Source organism: Panulirus ornatus, chromosome 58 (genome assembly GCF_036320965.1).
Source record: "Panulirus ornatus isolate Po-2019 chromosome 58, ASM3632096v1, whole genome shotgun sequence".
Lineage (NCBI taxonomy): Eukaryota > Metazoa > Arthropoda > Malacostraca > Decapoda > Palinuridae > Panulirus > Panulirus ornatus.
Genome location: NC_092281.1, coordinates 11754245 through 11768976, shown reverse-complemented (window position 1 = coordinate 11768976; position 14732 = coordinate 11754245). Strand labels below are relative to the sequence as shown.

General features: G+C 42.3%; 1 protein-coding gene across 25 annotated transcripts in view; it reads left to right on the top strand.

The window, feature by feature from the left end:
• Zasp52 (Z band alternatively spliced PDZ-motif protein 52) overlaps positions 1 to 14732 on the top strand; it is a 156906-nt gene that overhangs the window by 98012 nt on the left and 44162 nt on the right. For 13 of the 25 annotated variants that reach the window (XM_071695209.1, XM_071695210.1, XM_071695204.1 and 10 more), the window contains exons 3-6: positions 4946 to 5051; positions 8352 to 8837; positions 10789 to 10907; positions 11520 to 11743. In XM_071695209.1, the coding sequence (XP_071551310.1) occupies positions 4946 to 5051; positions 8352 to 8837; positions 10789 to 10907; positions 11520 to 11743 (935 nt within the window). Of the gene's footprint in view, positions 1 to 4945; positions 5052 to 8351; positions 8838 to 9431; positions 9486 to 10788; positions 10908 to 11519; positions 11744 to 12149; positions 12347 to 14732 lie in introns of all 25 variants that reach the window. The other 12 variants (XM_071695214.1, XM_071695206.1, XM_071695208.1 and 9 more) reach the window with 6 other exon arrangements.

Sequence of the window (14732 nt, the reverse complement as noted above, 5' to 3'; positions counted from 1 at the left end):
TATATATATATATATATATATATATATATATATATATATATATATATAATGGATAGCAAAAGGCGACGACATGATTGTATGTGAAATTCGTTGTAGGGTAAAGGAGGGCTTGTGAGGGGCGGGATGGTGGAGAGGCTATAGCTATGGCACGAATGATAAGTCGCCGTCTGTACTACACACGCACCAGTAGCACCCCTTGCTGACCCATGATGGTGTTCACCTGCTTCCCCCATGATTGCATATACATCACTGGAGGTACTAACATCCCCCCCGAAGCCTCGGCATCAGGTTAACCACCACCACGCAACAGCCAGTGGGTATGTCCGTTTGCGGCAACCTCAAGAAACCCAATACGGTGGGATAGTATTGGATGGGTATGCTCATGGTAGCGGACCTGCCTCGGCAACCATTACAGAAATAGCCGGCACCATGAAATTACGTATCGGTCAGAGAGTGTGTAAGCTGGCGGCTTTCCTGACGCTGAGACAAGCTGTGATGTGGAAAACCCGCCTTTTCTGAAAATCTTTTTGCGTGATTTTTTTTTTATTAGTGTTGCTCAAAGATTTGTACGTGATTGTGAAGAAAATTGATTGTTGCAGTAAGAACTGAACATGCGTGATGGTGCGTGTAGGAGGATAACGGAGAGTGAGCTGGACCCCCTGCTGCTTGGACGCCGTGACGTCAGCAGCGGGCGCGGGACTATCTCAAGGACACACACGGCCCGCGGTCCCTCACCCTTTCAACCCAAACATTACGCTTCCCGATGAATGTTGCTCCTTTACCCTGTAATCTTCATGTCATGTATAATTCTTCTCTAACAGAATTCCCATTCCAAGCGTTCAACATAAATTTATGTATTTTCCCAGAAATGTAACTGTTAGCATGACTTCTTACAATTTACGGGCACTGATGTACAATACTCGGATATTAACAACAAATGGCTATGAGCGAGATGGTCCTCACCGGTGTTTACTTGTAGACGGGTGTTCGTTTTGTAGGGGTGCTGATGCATGTGAAGGTATGCGTTACAGTTTGTAGTTATAGTATATTTTAAGGGACAAGTATATGCTGATATATTGCTAATGATAAGAACAACGATTTCGTAACTTAATTAGCCCTAAAGACTGATACTACTTGGAATAATTACGACGATAATTATGGGAACAGCTGTAATAAGTGGACGTTGAAAATTTACCGAGTAGGAATATGGAGGTTGATACATTCTACTGATCATTGTTCATAAGGGTTAGTAAGGGGGTGCTCTTGGGGCTGTCTGCGAGCTCTGATGGGTGTGATGCAGTTGTAGTACCAAACTGCATCTTGGAGGGCCAGTGTTTTAAGCTCCTGTTAATGGGTTGTATAATGAGGGCCAGGTATGATCATGCACGTGCATGTCTGTTTTCTGCACCTCCAGCAGTACTCCCTTTTGTGTGGTAAAGATGGGGGAGATATAGGTTAGTTTATGAGGATTTTGAATAGTGAACAAGTTTTATCCTTCATATTCAGGGGATCAAAGTGTCGTAAAGTCTGCGAAAAACGTGGTGACGTTAGCTGGAGAAATTGATGGTAGAAATGTGAATCACCTTAGTTTATTGCCCAAATTGAGCGTAAGGTGCGAATGGTAGGTGCAAGGTCTTGGTAAGGTGTCGGCAGGAGCGAAGAGGCATGCAGGTATACGTGTGGGTTGCAGGTGTTACAGTCAGGACATACGTAGGCTGAAATGTGGTGGAGGGAGGAACATCTGCAGCTATGTTTGGAGAAGACTCCACGATATGTATTTACTTCCCAGAACGTACAGTACGTTCCCCTCCATCCATTGCATAAAGCTCACAAAACATGAGGTAAGTCGTGTCCGTTGCATATTACAATACAAACTTATTTTCATATGGTTTTACTTTATCTTCAATGCATTTTCAGTCTTCGGTTAACTCGTAGCACACTAATGAAGTGAACGTCCGCCGCGAAAGCAAAGCTACCACGTTTAGCCCCCTGGCGACACTAATCATAAGAATATGGTGAAGCCTATCCTAAAACCACTGTGAAGCTAAACCCAAAACTGTGGTGACGTCCAGCCTAATATTGTGGCTACAATTAGAAGAACACTGCAGCGAAGCCCAGCCTAACGCTTAGGCGAAGGTTAGCTCAAGATTGAGGCGACGTCTAGACTAAGACTGCGGCGACGTCTAGCCTTATCTCCTGCGACATCTAGTTTAAGCTACGACGACGCCTAGCATAACCTGATTAGATTATATATTTTTTGGTTTATATAGTATAACAACCAGTATATAACTTCATTAGCTGTTCAGCAATTGTGACGGCTGTGTTTATTCACCTGATCTTGAATTGTAGTATGTGTGTCATGAATATATACAATTGCCTCAGGACGCTTCTCTAAGAGAAGGTTTTAGTGTTACCCAGAACCTTTCCAGAGCTCCTACAGCTGCGATACTCCAGGAGCAAGGAAATAATGGACTCCTTTGGAATGGGAAGTTTTACGACGATACTATCTATAGCGTCAAGTAGTAAGTGATATCGGAACAGATAAACACGTATAAGAAGAATCGATCTATGACGTAATAAATCACGACAGGTAGCATCAAGAATTATCTTGTAGTAGGTGTGACGTTCATCCTAGTTGCACAGCAACCAAGCAGAAATGGAAGCTTGGTGGGGAGGGAACAAAATTGACGGGTCACCTTATATGAAAGGCGTACATCATCAGGCATATCTACTCCCAGGGCAAATCAGCGGTAGGTTAGTTACTAAATTTATATTCCAGGCCACACCTTTAGTAGCTAGGACACTTACAGGCACTCGACAAATGAATTAATTCTGTAGATGAATAAGGCAAATTTCAAGAGTGGGTGGATGGACCCCGTATATTCAATACAGAGGTACAAGCTCAGAACAGGATGGCATTACCGACATATACGAGCAGTAGAGTAATAATGAGAGTTAACTGTGGGTTATTAATAATTTTGTACGGTGCAGGGTTAACCAGCGAGTGATGAAATGGATTTTCACCGTGTGATTGTGCTGCAGTCTCTAAACGCTTCGTGTCCCAATAAAACATATAACCAAAGTAAGCAGAGCCGACGTAGGTTGATTAGTTTAGGCAGAACCTTAGTGAGTTTACAGTGACCTCTACCCACACAAAACAAAGTTACCTCTTGGTCTGTCAATGTTTTGTTATGGTGAGTGGTCTAAACCCGTGCTATGTTGACCAACCTGGGATGACACACTGGGATATGCATGCATCCCGGTGATGATGTTCTGTGGTCGCCGTGCGAGGCAGGGTTTGCGATCACTCATCCCCAGCAACACACACACACAGACATAAACAGACACGGCAGGGGATCCTGGCGGTGGTGGCAGCTCTTCCTCGGCCCGTCACCTGAGCCATGAACGAGGCGTTTGTGCATGGCTGGGACGAGCCGCTGCCCGCGTCTCTCCCATGTTTTCTTACTTACTCATCTGTGGTTTTCAAAAAATTGTGTCATTGAAAATAGACCGTGAAGATCACGACAGACGTATTGTATTTAAGTCTTTTGTAGTTTTCGGATCCGTGATCAAACAAAGGCGCAATGCGCAAGTGCTGACGGCGAACGTGGGTCCGAGGATGTGTCTGAACGCTTTATGATTTTCCTGCCTGTAACATTTGTTTTCCAAGTGTCCGAGATTAGCGTGCCTGGTGTTAACATCTCTCATGATAGGAACAGCTTCGGGTAACCTTTTCTTAGTAGTAATGTGGCATCTTCCTTAACGCAGTGGAATGTAGGTGGTTGACAGTTTGGCATCCTAATAAGGTCATCGATTATATATAGTATTCGAGCACATAAATATCATTACATATTTTGTGCTGCAGAATTTGCTTAACACCTGCGTAGAGCTGGCAGGTACAGCTGTCCTGGATGAGTGTTTAGGTTGTGGCTGTTAAGAGGGCTGTTGTTCATCTGCATTCCCTGTGAATATCTTTTATGTTTCCCAACTTTACCATCAGTCTAACCTTCTCAGTCCCCTATTTACCCCACCATACAAAGGGCCTCTTCAAATGCTGGTGACGACATGGAGCCGGGAAGTTTTTTTTTTTTTTTCACCTACGCAAAATAATCATGCGTCTTTTCACGTCTGGGTAAACAAGTAGCTGAATAATGCTGTTCATTCCAAGGTAAAAAACGTAACTTCTGACAGTGGTAGTTTGCTAATAAACTATATGACGCCGTGGCTGGCTAGTGGTGGATGAGTTAAGTGGGGTGCATAATCTGAGGGAGTGGTAGGTGGTGTGCGCGCAAGTTGCAGGTATCACATTGCCCGCCAGCCCTCCCGCCACCTCTCTCTCTCTCTCTCTCTCTCTCTCTCTCTCTCTCTCTCTCTCTCTCTCTCTCTCTCTCTCTCTGTGTGTGTGTGTGTGTGTGTGTAACATACGTTTTCATGATCTTGCTTAAACTTTAGAATTGTGCACAAAAGCTAAACAGACACCTGCTTGGGACACACGCACACAGACACACACACCACAGGCCCCTGTGGTTATTGCGGTTAGCATTACTGACCAGTGACTAGGCTTGTCGCCCACTGGAGAGTAATAAATCAATTGAAAAATAGTAATACTGACCATAAGTCGGCACGGGCGAGCTCAGGGGTGTCAGTCGGCCTATACCCAACCCAAGTGCAATACCTAACACGCTAAACATATGTGCATTTCTAATTTTCCATCGAAAAGGCACAGTTCTGTTTTTTGAAATTCCGGTGTGTTTATAGTTAAGGCGGTTAAAAAATATATATTTTAACATTGTGTTATATAGATAAAGTGAGTTGTTATGGAGCTGCTGGGTTACTGAAAAAGATCAACATTAATGACATTAGTTTATATAATGATTTACCTATATTTATTGTTGAGAAACATGGTAGCCTGTTATGCAAAGTGACATGATGGTGCGTGTTACAGGGGAGCGCGAACGTGGAAACCACAGGTGACGCCCCTGGCCCAGGTGAAGACGACTCCAGAGGGCGTGCCCGTCGTCACATCCACCTCCCTCGCTGCCACAAAGAAGGTAACACGTCTCCCTAGTCACCGCCAGGAAGGTAATTCCTCCCAGATGCTTTTCTGGCCATTACCATGAAGATAAAACACTCCCAGATGCCTCCCTGTCCAACACCAGGAAGGTAATACATCCCCAGATGTCTCCCTGTTCAACACCAGACAGGTAACACAACCCAAGATGTCTCCCTGGCCATCATCAAGAAGGTAACAGCCCCAGATGACTTTCTGGCCACCGCCAGGAAGGTAACACACCTCCAGACGCCTCCTTGGTCATCACAAAGAAAGTAACACATCCCCAGATACCTCCCTAGCTATACCAGGATGTAACCCCCCCTCCCCTCCCCAGACGCCTCCTTAACCACACCCAGGAAGATAAAATTCCTAGATGCCTTTCTAGCCACCTCCAGAGTGCATCACAACCCCAGAGGCCTCCTAAGCCGCCATCAGGAAGGTAACACGCCTCCTTCGCCATCACAAGGAAGGGAGCATACCCTTGGATGCCTTCCTGGCCATCACTAAGACGGTAACCCCCCCCCCTCCCCCAGGCCTCCCTGTCACCACCAGTTAGTAACACACTCCGTGATGCCTCCCTACCCACCGCTAGGAAGGTAACACGTGCCTCCCCTGCCTCAGCACATTGCCAGCTCCCTGAACACTGCTCTCGAGTCGGCCTGAAGACCGGGATATTGCACCGATACAATGACTATCCATGTTACTGGATAGACCAGCATTAACTCCTTTCTTTTCAGGATGTTCATTTATTTCTGGTATGGTATTGCTAAAGTAGGTGACCATAACTTTCCTTTTTCTAATGCTTAGGTATATTCTTGGTGACTTGCCACCCGGTAAAGCAGGTGATCATAACTCTCCATTTCCTTATGTTTAGGTATTATCTTTGAGACTTGCCACGATCAGTGGTGTCGTAGGAGCATGGTCCTGGCCTTCCTTTGTGGGAGTACCGCCTCACCCCAGACACATTAGTTCACTCTCCAGTTGTGAATAAAAAGAAAATTCTTCCATGGGGTACATCCTGTTAATTACCAATTGGTTTCATTTCCCAGAAGTCTAAAGTCGATCTGTATTTGTAATTACGCTTAAGTGACTAGATTGAAAAGACAAAGCTTAATGAACAGAGGTAAACGAAGAAAACTGAAAATCAGTAATTGTTTACAACACTGGATTCTGTTGAAAAGGGTCAGGGGAAGTGTTCTACCGTCTATTTGGAAGACTCCTGACCACGGTAAACACATTACACTGGCAACCAGGTTATTGGTTGTCCCAGCAGTCCTCTTATACACATACGGTTAATCACAGAATATCGTAGTTATCTTCAGAGAGCTCGGCTTCAATCAAAAGATTGAACATTGCAAAGAGAAGTGGGTCATTGGGACATTCATGGTACATCATGCACTGACAATTTTTTTTTACCATTCATGGCAGACATTAGGTTTCTGTAACTGTACATTATCGTTTGTTAGCCGTTGGAAGAAATTTAGTGGAAGATTTTGGTCACCTTTGATGATCTACATAGAGAATGCTAAATATTACGGTCTCTAAAAGGATTTGGATGGAACTTATAGTGGAGACGGACACCCATATTCCCTCAAGACAAAAATTTATCGGCAGAATCCTGAAGTGTAGCCTAGCGGGCACGCTTACTATTCAGATCCACCATCACATTGTTTGCTCTGAAACCACTGTGCACCATTCAGACAACCATCACCATATGTGAAGATCAACCAGTACCACAAAATGTGCTGAGCAACGTGAACCTATCAGACACACAACCACCACCACACCATTTGCTGTTCAACTGGTACAAACCATGTACACAACCAAGATCACACCATGTTGTGCAACCATCTACCATAAACTCAGCCACCACCACACACTGCAGTGTTCAGCCAGTACCTACCCTACACTCCACCACCACAACCCTATGCTGTTCAACCAGTACATACCACCACACCATGTGCAAACCAGTCCCCACGATAAACCACCACCATGTGCTGTACAGCAAGTACCAACCATAAGCTGTCAATATATATCGTGCATTAACCGTTAAACCACATTCTGCTCAACTGATACCCATCGTAAACACAACCACCTTTACCAATAACCCAGTAACAAACAGCCACCACAAGTCATTCATCAACCACCACCACTATACGTTGTACGAGTCGCAATAATCACCACTTGCTATGCAGCTGTTACAACCACCAGGACTACGCCCTGAGGAACCGTCGCCACTAAATGATGGTAAACATGTTGACCACTGCTATATACTGTACTCCCATCATTGTTGTAAGCCGTTGAAATAACTGTGTTACTGGGTTTAATATATATATATATATATATATATATATATATATATATATATATATATATATATATATATATATATATATATATTTTTACACCACACCCAGGACCAGGCCATGTAGATTTGTGGTATGTAGGCTTAAAACAAGATTATGGCTGGCAGCTGCAACAAGCGCGAAGCAGCACCACTCCAATTTTGATGGTACATATCGCCACCTCAAGACTGGATGCCACATACAGGCATCAATCACACTATACCACCGTGTTTTAGGATTTCCTGAAGTATGGAGTCTGAGAAGATGAGCTACAGTAGTGTGGCAGATAACGGAGCCACATCCCAGGGCGTGGTGCCTCCTGGCCATGCCTTCAAACCATGCATGCTTCCCTCATTTATTAACATCTTTTACTGCATTAGCTTTATTTAAACATTCGTTATCACTAAAAAAAATTGCATGATCCAAACTACTGGCTTTTGCAGTGTTTTAGTATAGTGAATTTCCATATGTTTCCTTACCAGTCCTACTCCAGAATTTTTATAAAGATATACTAGTACAGTTCATGGAAGGGTGGGCACAGTCACTGGACAGCACCCTGGGTTGACTGTTTGTTGATGTTTTTGTGTACTGACAAATATTTCTTAACAATATGCAGGATATTTTAAGACTACTCTGCAATCCTTGTGTCAGTGGAGTTTAGTACACCCAGTCCCAATATAGTTTTGGTAACTAATTCTTATGGTACACACTTGTCAATTTGAGTCTGACTGTAGTCCTTAGAGTGTGGTTTTCTTTCAGTTATGAACATTATAGATTCTGAGATTTTCCCCGTACCTGTTTTCATTTAACTGTGGCCTAGTTCAGTAAATTTAGCCATGTGTAGCCTCTAACACTTGTGACTGACATAAGCCAGCGAGCTGGGTGCATGGCTGCACTCAGTGCTTGCCCTCTATCTGTGTGTCTAACCTTGTGTTTCCTTGCCCTATCCACAGCCCATCCGTCACATCGGCTCCAACCACAACACTGTGGCACGGCCCTTCCCAGGCTTCACAGGTTCCCAGCCCGCCTACGCCCAGGGCTCCAGTACCCTGAAAAGCCCACTCATGGACTCTGCAGACAGTAGTCACAGTACCCTCAGTTCACCCCTGAGTGATGCCTCCTCTAGAAGCCTGTCAGGCAGCACCAGCCCTAGCAGTGGCGGCATGCCTCTTACTGCCACAAATGTATCATTAAAAAAAGAAAATGCCAAAAACTTTCTGAAAATGACCCTCGACAAGGAAAATGTCAACACCATCAATGTCCACTCATCACTGAAAAGCCAGAAATCTAACAGTAATGAGAATCTGTTCACGAGTCAGTTCCTGAACAACAACGGGGGGATGGCTAGTCACCAGAGGAAGTACTCCCTGGCAAGCAATACCTCCAGCTGCAGCAGCTCTGATGCCGACCACGACGCCCTCACTCGTCGCAACAATGAAGTAAGGCGATTGCCCTGCGCTCTTCTTTCACCTCTTCTGGTGGTGGGAAAATATTGTTACAATACCGGTTATCAATTGTTATATTCCATCTTAAGGGAATTGGGGTGGATCATCTGGTTATTTCTGTCTCCTTGAAAACTAGCTAATGTACAAGGAAGATTATACGCACTTCAGGTAATAAAGAATACGACTGTGTTCACTCGGGTAAAAAAAATATTCCAATGAGTGTTTCAAAGAATATGTTTGCTGTATTGTCTAATTTGATGTGAAGATACTGGCGTGTCCCATTGAAGAATTCATTGCCCCCCCCCCCCCCCACACACACACAGTCCAGTGATCCCTCTCACTAGTATTATATGAATGTGGTAACAGCAACAGCCTCTCCACATATGCTAAAGACCCTCCTCCATGAATGATAAAATCACCCACTGTTTGTCATTGAATGTCATTCCATGGTTCTTAGTTCTAGTAGTAAAGAGTTTGTTTACATATTATCCCCTACATTTCAACAGTTTCTTCCATTCCTGCTACCTCAGTATTAGTTTGTAAGGCTGTTACCAACAGCTGATGTATGTAATCACGTCCCTTTTCCAGTATGTTGCTCCAGTAGGCTCGGGTCACAACACGGTCGCTCTACCCTTTGCCGAGGTGAAGGATCCTGTCTGGTTGTGTGTCTTGTGTTGACTAAGCTTTGCATGTCATCTCATAATGTGTGTGTTATAGTAACCCTCTAATACTTTAGTTACGAATCTCCTCTTAATACTTGTAGCCACCCTAATTTTACTCGCCCCAATAGTAGTTTTTTTTTTTTTAACATTTTGAGAGCATTTATACGTGATTGATGTTATGTAGATTATATTTGCACAGCGAGAGATTGAGTAGTGTTTTAAAGAGTCTGAGAGGCATGCTTTGAAAATAGTGGTATGAACGTGTCCACCATAGTTTTGGTCTGGTGTAGTGTAACGATGTAGGTGTGTGCTGCCGTGTGTCTAAGACTGGTTGGCCACGGCTCAATTTGTGGCAGCTTCTTTAGTGGTAATATGCAGAAGAGCACTAGTAGTGAAGCTGATAGCCAGATGATTTGCTGCTAGTTGCGACAGTAACACGTTGGTAAAGTCTAGATTGTAATGATAGTGCATTGAAGTTACCAAATAATTCTTTTGCATGCATAAATCAAGCAGATATGATAACGTAAAAGTAACGGATGGTTTAGTAGATTTTCTCAGATTACTGTGATAAACTCCGTACAAATATTATGTAAAGTTTTATAAGATGGACAGAATTATTTTCTTTTCATATTGGTAATAGTATTAAAGTCCAGCCAAGAATTATTTTGGTCTTTTAGAAAGTGAATTGATAACGTTGGCATCTATGGAAGATTTAATATCAGTGTAGTCATCTTGGTCACTTCCACATGCACCATGATCCTATTCCTACACTGCTGAACAGCTTAGCTTTCATACATGCACTTCAAACCTGCCAAAAATTTTATGTTTAACTCAGGTACTGAACATGGATTACATGATCTCTTATCCTTTACTTATTACCAAAATGTTGTTTTTGGTAATCTAATGTTTATTGGTTTACCAGTATTGTCATTTTATCCCCTCATTTTACATGAGCTGAAAAGCTTATGACTCGAAACTTCTTTCTCATTATACGTTGTGTGGTTTTCCTTCAGCTGTCTTGCATCATACCTTTTATTGATAACCACCTTACACCATGCCTATTTCTCCATTCTTTGGTATCGTTTTCTTCGTGAAAACACCTGAATCTTTCGTATATCCACCCAGTCACACTGTTGCAGTTTCCTTGGCTACATACCTACCCAGCAGTCATCAAGCAGTGTTCCCTTGGCCGCTTAACAAGTCACCTGGCACTCTCTTCTCACCTACATAAACAGCCAACTTTTCTTCGTGTTGGGTGATTACTGATGACTGACTTCCCACAGGTGAATGGGCAGCAGATTGTGAATGCTCAGTACAACACGCCCCTGAACTTATACAGTGATGACAACATTGCCGAGACCCTCTCTGCTCAGGCTGAAGTTCTTGGCAAGGGATGCCTCGGGTAGGTCTTCTGTCTTCATTAGCTTGGTCTTGCTTAGAGACCCCTGAGATGTGGGAAATGATTTCAGGACTACACTGCATATTATGTACATCAATTATTGTTTGATAATGCTGACTTCTGTAGACTTGACAAGATTATCAACAGATGAAAGCAAAATTGTGCATGGGTTTTACATAGTTCAGTAGTAATGTGGTGTGCAGTTGATGACTGCATTTTCTTGAGACTAATTATGATTGGATAGGCACTCTAACTCTACAAAGAGAAAGTAATGATGTAGGCAATCACTTTTATCAGTCAGACTTGACATGTTCAGTGCTTACAATAACACACTTAACAGCATTTTTAAGGAAAAATTAGGGTAGGGTGCAAGTATAAGATATGAATAAAGGACTGCAAAGTATTACAGCTTGAGTAATGTGGAAATGAAGTAAACTGTTTTTAATGATATACATATGTAAAGTAATGAAATGCCCAAAATTGATATTGTTTTGCTTGAACTAGGAACTACAGCAATTTATAATGAGTTAGTTATTTAGTTGAATAACCATGTACTTCTTATGTGCGTGTGTGTTTGTATGTGTATTGTGTTGCGGTGGCTGGACACGATTGCAGCATCAACTTCAAGAAGTTTGCAAGGGAGACTAAAATCCAAACAGAATCTCCCACATACAAACTTATCCACGGAGATGGAGAGGATGCTCCGAAGAAGACTCGCCCCCCACCTATATCTCCTTTCGACAAGGAGGCCCCGCCCCCTGCCCCGCTCTTCCCCCGACCGAAGCCTGCAGCAAAGTCAGCACCAACAGCACAACCTCCTCAGCAAGGAGGAGAGTCAGGTGATCTGCCACCCCATTGCTCCTAAACACCTTTGCACATACCATTCACTCATGTTTTTCCCTGGCGGTGGCTGAATTCCATCTTTGTGCCATATCATGGTGCTGGTGTGCCTAGTGGAGTGCCCTGCATGTTCCCACACTCCCAGTCTCTACACCTTTAAGTGGTGCCACCATCATGAAGTGAGAAGGGCTATGTGATGCTTCTTGGTTAAGGTATCATCTGCCATTAGGGGTGTGACGCGTGTGATTGCGTGCGTGTGTGTGTGTCTGCCATAATTTTTAATGCATGAATCTCCTGATTTCTCCCTTCCCTCTTTCTCCCTACTGCCTGCTTCAACACCATCACTTCCACTACAACCACCACCACGATCTCACTTACATGTCTACTACTGATGCTGCTCTGTAGTGTCAACTTCATGAAGAATGAACGAGCTTACGACGGCAAGACTTCTGATGTCCTGAGGATGGTGCAGGAAATGGACAAGTGCCCTGCACAGGAACCTGAAGGTGAGGTAACGAACCTCTTATCCCCTGAAAAGAATGTTGTCCAGGGGCATTCCTTCAAGCTCCTCCAGCAGGCACTACAGACTCACGAGAACTTAGGTAAGTTATGCCAGGACACGGACAGAAGTTTGCAACACTTGATGGATGTATGTAAGAACACGCCAAATGAAATCCAATCACAAGCCCAGTGGTCATAATCAAATCACTTGCAAATTAATACTCTTTGAATGTGTATACAAATTAGGGAACAACAAAAAATAATTCAAACACGGAGTAACTTTCAGTACTATGTTAGCTATTATCACACTTCATCAGAGCTCACCAGAAGGGATTTTAAACACTAACATTTAGGTTTTTCAAGTCAAGCAAATTCACTTTAAAATTCCATGTATATATATCATTAACAGAAAATAATGCTATTCCCTCAGTAAAGAATGCCTAGAGCCATGTTGTATTTTTTCATAATTGCTAATACTTCTCGAATTGACATGCATGTGTAACCAGCTTCATTATTTCTTTTCCTCCACATGGCATAATCTTGATCTCTCACACTGTTGCAGATTAGCAACTCAAAACTAATATGCTATTCTTGTTTATTTCTATCTTGGTTATTGCTTTACATTTATTATTTGGTTACATATAATTTAAACTGTCCACACGTCTCACAGTATGATTTCCTTATGGGTTTGGGCTTTGGTTTCGTGTCCTGTGCAAAATGGGGAAAACTTGTTCTATTTTGCTGTTACATATAAAGAGCATCTTCAGTATTAGTCCTAAAGCATTGTTTTTTGACAATTCTGAAATAATTTTTCAAGAATCAGCATGTAAAACTATACATGCTGTTTTGGCAATAGAGCAGCTTTTCCCATGGTTTTCATTAAAGAAAATGAATGTTTTGACCCGAAATTTAAAGACCAGGAGGGGAGTATGATGGGCAGCACAAATTATGGGGACCTTACCAGTACACATTAGTACATTAATAAAAAAGAATATACTTAGAATTTTATTTAGTGTGCTTGTCAGCATATAAGTACAACTCCATTAAACACTTTTGCATGTAGGACCAGATCTCCATGAGAACTAATCCTAGTCACTGATAAATATCCATTGATTGTGAAGAAAAATACAAATGGCCAGGCAAGTGGATCAGGATGCTTAATCATATTAAGAATGCTGTTCGTGATCTGGGATAATGGCACCTCACTAAAAACAAACTTGCCGATTGGCACAAACGATGTCAGCTTTCATATGTAATAGTACTCTTGTACTGTAGTCATTCATCAGGGAATAGGAAGATGATCAGAGAATTAGAGTATTTCCAGACATTACTTATAATGATACAAGAATATTTGGCCAACAGAATCCCACATGCTCCCTACTCCACAGTAATGTTCTACTTTCTCAAAACCACTTTCCTCATTTCATAGATAATATTCATAAAATAAGACTTTCCACTTGGAAAGAAAATATCAGAGTTTTTATTTAGTAAAGCTATTTACTATTTTAAGACAATTGTGAAGGTTTTAAACTAGTATTCTGTTATGGATCATCATATTACTATGATGTGATGCTATAGTATATGTAATCCATGGGACCATGGTTTTATTATGGGTCTGGGGAGGTCGCCAGGTGGCAGTTTAACCCTTTTGCAGGCTGATAATGCAGGTTTAGGTCCTCAGACCTCCGAGACTCCCTCATGGCCCCTGCTAACCCACATAGCTGGAACCCTTCACATGCAACTGGAAGTGCTTACTTAATTTTTAATTTTTTCACATGTTTTGGATTACTTAGTGTCCATATGCCTTGAAAATAGTTTATCTACTTCCCTGAATGACTGAAGAATTGTGTATACATAATATTAAGAGTTTATTCACTGAAAATAAAATCTACCTCAGTCCAAAAGAGAAATACACAATACTGCATTTGTCAGTGCTTTTTGTTTTTCTTGATACATCTCAAATAATTTGCTAGAAAAAAAAAAGGTAAGCATATCCTGCCTCACCTCTTACCTCATTCACTAGCCATACATCATGGGTAGACCAAGCAATACAAAAATTTTTGTTAATCAAGAAATACAACACTGTATGCTTAATGATGCAGCCAGCATGCAGGTGAAAATTCTACAGACAACAGCCTGCATTGTCAGCCAGCAAATGGGTGAGATTTGTGCTAATTGCCATAAAGTGAAAGGGTTAATTATGCTATGCATAATGTCATGTTATGGCCCAGACTTAAACATTCCTTCTTGACTATGAGGATGTCAACCTATGTTATGGGGAAAAGGCATATGCTGACATCAGTTTCACGAACTGTGATAGTGCACATTTCTTGACTATCTGGCACCTCATTATTGTGAACAAGAATGATCTGATTATTATTGACATCGAATAAATGAACCCTTTCATTATATGAACGGGTTCATGGTAACTGACCTTATTTACAAAATCCTGGATACTGCAACTAAAAGTTTGTTTGTGTGGTAAAT